The following is a 3,582-nucleotide window of genomic DNA, read 5'->3' as shown; positions in this document are numbered from 1 at the left end:
CATGGCTCTGTGCCTGCAGATCTGCAGAGGTGCCTGTCACCTTGGTGGGACAGGATCCTTCCCATTCTGCTCTGTGTCTGACCATGCCATTGATCTTTGTTCCCACAGAGGAGATTTCCGACCTGACGGAGCAGATTGCGGAGCAAGGAAAGGCAATTCATGAACTGGAGAAAGTGAAGAAGCAGATTGAGCAGGAGAAATCTGAAATCCAGGCTGCTCTGGAGGAAGCTGAGGTACGTGACCATAGTCACTGGAATCTGCAGTAAATAAATGAGGAAATATGTTTAAACAGGCCTAGATTCCCCTTCCTTCTCTCTGGGGAGTGCAGATAGCTGGGATCTCTGAAAATATTCTGATATTCCCCTAAAAGGAAGCAGTAGGTTAATTGATATTATCAATGTTTGTGTCTACCTGTCCAGGCCTCCCTGGAACATGAGGAGGGGAAGATCCTGCGCCTGCAGCTTGAGCTCAACCAAGTGAAGGCTGAGATTGACAGGAAGGTAGCAGAGAAAGATGAGGAGATTGACCAGCTGAAGAGAAATCATCTGAGAATTGTGGAGTCCTTGCAGAGCACTCTGGATGCTGAGATTAGGAGCAGAAATGAAGCCCTGAGGCTGAAGAAGAAGATGGAGGGAGACCTGAATGAGATGGAGATTCAGCTGAGCCATGCCAACCGTGTGGCTGCAGAGACACAGAAAAACCTGAGAAACACACAGGGAGTGCTGAAGGTTTGTTCAGCAAAGCTAAAGAAAGAAAAATGAGATCCCTGACATTTTTGCCACTCAAGTGACCACTGACACCTGGTAATTTCATTTCTCTTTCTCTCCAGGACACCCAGATCCATCTGGATGATGCTCTCAGGACACAGGATGACCTGAAGGAGCAGGTGGCCATGGTGGAGCGCAGAGCAAACCTGCTGCAGGCTGAAATTGAGGAGCTCCGGGCAGCCCTGGAGCAGACAGAGAGGTCGAGGAAAGTGGCTGAGCAGGAGCTTCTGGATGCCACTGAACGAGTGCAGCTCCTCCACACCCAGGTTAGGGCAGGGAGAAAAAGCTGTGCTGACCAAACACAGAGGGCTGGAATTTACCAGAGGAACAGCAGTACTAGAAAGGCCTCCCTACTGCTGACCCCAAGGAAAGGCATGATTTGCATCCATTCCCCAACATTTTATAAAGACTCATTGTAACAATAATTACATGATAAGAGCTGGAAACTGGAAGGGGAAAGTCTTTGTTCAGGCAGAAGCTTTATTTTGGCACATTTTATGATTAAACTCTTGTCACGACTTCCCATTGTACAGAACACCAGCCTGATCAACACCAAGAAGAAGCTGGAAACGGACATTGCCCAGATCCAGAGTGAAATGGAGGACACCATCCAGGAAGCCCGCAATGCTGAGGAGAAGGCCAAGAAGGCCATCACAGATGTGAGTTGGGTGCTNCAGGAGGAGGGCACGGGTGTGAAGGGTCCCTCCTGTTCTGCAGGCCCGCATTGAGGAGCTGGAGGAGGAAATTGAGGCAGAGCGAACCTCTCGTGCTAAAGCAGAGAAGCATCGGGCTGACCTGTCCAGGGAGCTGGAGGAGATCAGCGAGCGGCTGGAGGAAGCAGGAGGGGCCACAGCAGCTCAGGTTGATATGAACAAGAAGCGTGAGGCAGAGTTCCAGAAGATGCGGCGGGACCTGGAAGAGGCCACGCTGCAGCACGAAGCCACGGCTGCCGCCCTGCGCAAGAAGCACGCGGACAGCACCGCTGAGCTGGGGGAGCAGATCGACAACCTGCAACGTGTGAAGCAGAAGCTGGAGAAGGAGAAGAGTGAGATGAAGATGGAAATTGATGACTTGGCCAGTAATATAGAATCTGTGTCTAAAGCCAAGGTACACAATTATTTTTATTAGGAATTCGATAGCAATGTGATATTTTTCTGTAATCTTATTTATATTTTATCAGGCTATATTATAAATAATTTATCCAAATCTTACATGTAGAAGTAGGCATATGTACAGTCCTAAGATATGTCAACTACATCTTCTGGACATATTTTCTTGCTAAAAGAAGGAAGGATCAAGGTAATTAGTAATTTTCTTTATGTGCAATTGATATCTAGGCAAATCTGGAGAAGATGTGCCGCACACTGGAAGACCAGCTGAGTGAATATAAAACAAAGGAGGAGCAGAATCAGCGCATGATCAGTGATCTTAGTGCTCAAAGAGCTCGTCTGCAAACAGAATCTGGTACAGCCCATCTGTCTGCAATTTTAAAATGGGAGAACTCCATAAATTGTTCTTTTGGCTATTAAAATGTTTTCTAAATTGAAAACTTTTTCAGGTGAATATGGACGCCAGGTGGAGGAAAAAGATGCTTTAATTTCTCAGCTGTCTAGAGGGAAACAGGCTTTCACCCAGCAGATTGAAGAATTGAAGCGGCAGCTAGAAGAAGAGATAAAGGTGAAGATATTCATGTTACATATGAAATAAATATTTGACACAGTATTGGTTTTAGTGACGTGTTCAAGACTTCAAAAGGTGATCCAATGAAAAGTTCAAACCATCCTCTTAGATCATGCAATTTAGACCCTTGCAGTGAAGGAATCCCATGTTTTTATCAGGCTAATCACTATATGTTTGGGATGTATATCAGTGTGTAAATACCAGTAAGAGAAATTTCCCAGGAAACACCTATTCCTTATTGCCATATTTTTACCACCAGGCCAAGAGTGCCCTGGCCCACGCCCTGCAGTCCGCTCGCCACGACTGTGACTTGCTCAGGGAACAATATGAGGAGGAGCAGGAGGCCAAGGGGGAGCTGCAGAGAGCCCTGTCCAAGGCCAACAGCGAGGTGGCTCAGTGGAGAACCAAATACGAGACAGACGCCATTCAGCGCACGGAGGAGCTCGAGGAGGCCAAGTACGTGGGGAAAGTGTGGAAGGTTGACATACACCAATAAGGGAAATTTAGACACCACTGAGATTTTCAAAGGCAAAAGCCTAATATTAGGTTGAGGAGTTATATGAAACAAAAAACCACAAGGAAAAAAGGTTCAGTGATAAAGAATGAAGGTGAAAAGACATGTATGGGATTGTGCAAGACTGCAGAGAAGGTATGGGTGACCTCTCCCTGGGAGTGTTCAAGGCCAGGCTGAACATGGCTTGCAGCAACCTGGCGTAGTGGAAGGTGTCAATATCCATGGCACAGAATTAGTAGATTTTTTATGCCCACTCCAACACAAACAATTCTGTGACTCTATGATTCTATGAAGACCTTGGGGAAATCAAATAGGAAAAAAATTACTGCTATGGATAGGCTATACACCATGTGCATTAGGACCAAATACTAAAAAGTGCCTCATGTGATCTGGTGAATATTATAATCAACATTCACTTTCATATCCAGTTAAGAACTGTGCTTACCACTTTGCAGGAAGAAGCTGGCCCAACGTCTGCAGGATGCAGAGGAACAGGTTGAGGCTGTCAATGCCAAATGTGCCTCCCTGGAAAAGACAAAGCAGAGGCTGCAGAATGAAGTGGAGGACCTGATGATTGATGTGGAGAGATCCAATGCTGCCTGTGCTGCTCTGGATAAGAAG

At 46.5% G+C, this 3,582-nt stretch overlaps 1 protein-coding gene across 1 annotated transcript in view; it reads left to right on the top strand.

Moving 5' to 3' along the window:
* LOC107212303 (myosin heavy chain, skeletal muscle, adult-like) overlaps positions 1 to 3,582 on the top strand; it is a 26,425-nt gene that overhangs the window by 19,255 nt on the left and 3,588 nt on the right. Inside the window, exons 22-30 of the mRNA XM_033518803.1 lie at positions 109 to 233; positions 420 to 728; positions 830 to 1,033; positions 1,301 to 1,426; positions 1,467 to 1,874; positions 2,105 to 2,231; positions 2,326 to 2,444; positions 2,707 to 2,903; positions 3,417 to 3,582. Of these exons, the coding sequence (XP_033374694.1) occupies positions 109 to 233; positions 420 to 728; positions 830 to 1,033; positions 1,301 to 1,426; positions 1,467 to 1,874; positions 2,105 to 2,231; positions 2,326 to 2,444; positions 2,707 to 2,903; positions 3,417 to 3,582 (1,781 nt within the window). The remainder of the gene's footprint in view (positions 1 to 108; positions 234 to 419; positions 729 to 829; positions 1,034 to 1,300; positions 1,427 to 1,466; positions 1,875 to 2,104; positions 2,232 to 2,325; positions 2,445 to 2,706; positions 2,904 to 3,416) is intronic.

The sequence above is a fragment of the Parus major genome, chromosome 18, assembly GCF_001522545.3.
Source record: "Parus major isolate Abel chromosome 18, Parus_major1.1, whole genome shotgun sequence".
NCBI lineage: Eukaryota > Metazoa > Chordata > Aves > Passeriformes > Paridae > Parus > Parus major.
Note: the sequence above shows the minus strand (reverse complement) of the source record. Positions and strands in the feature narration are given on the sequence as shown.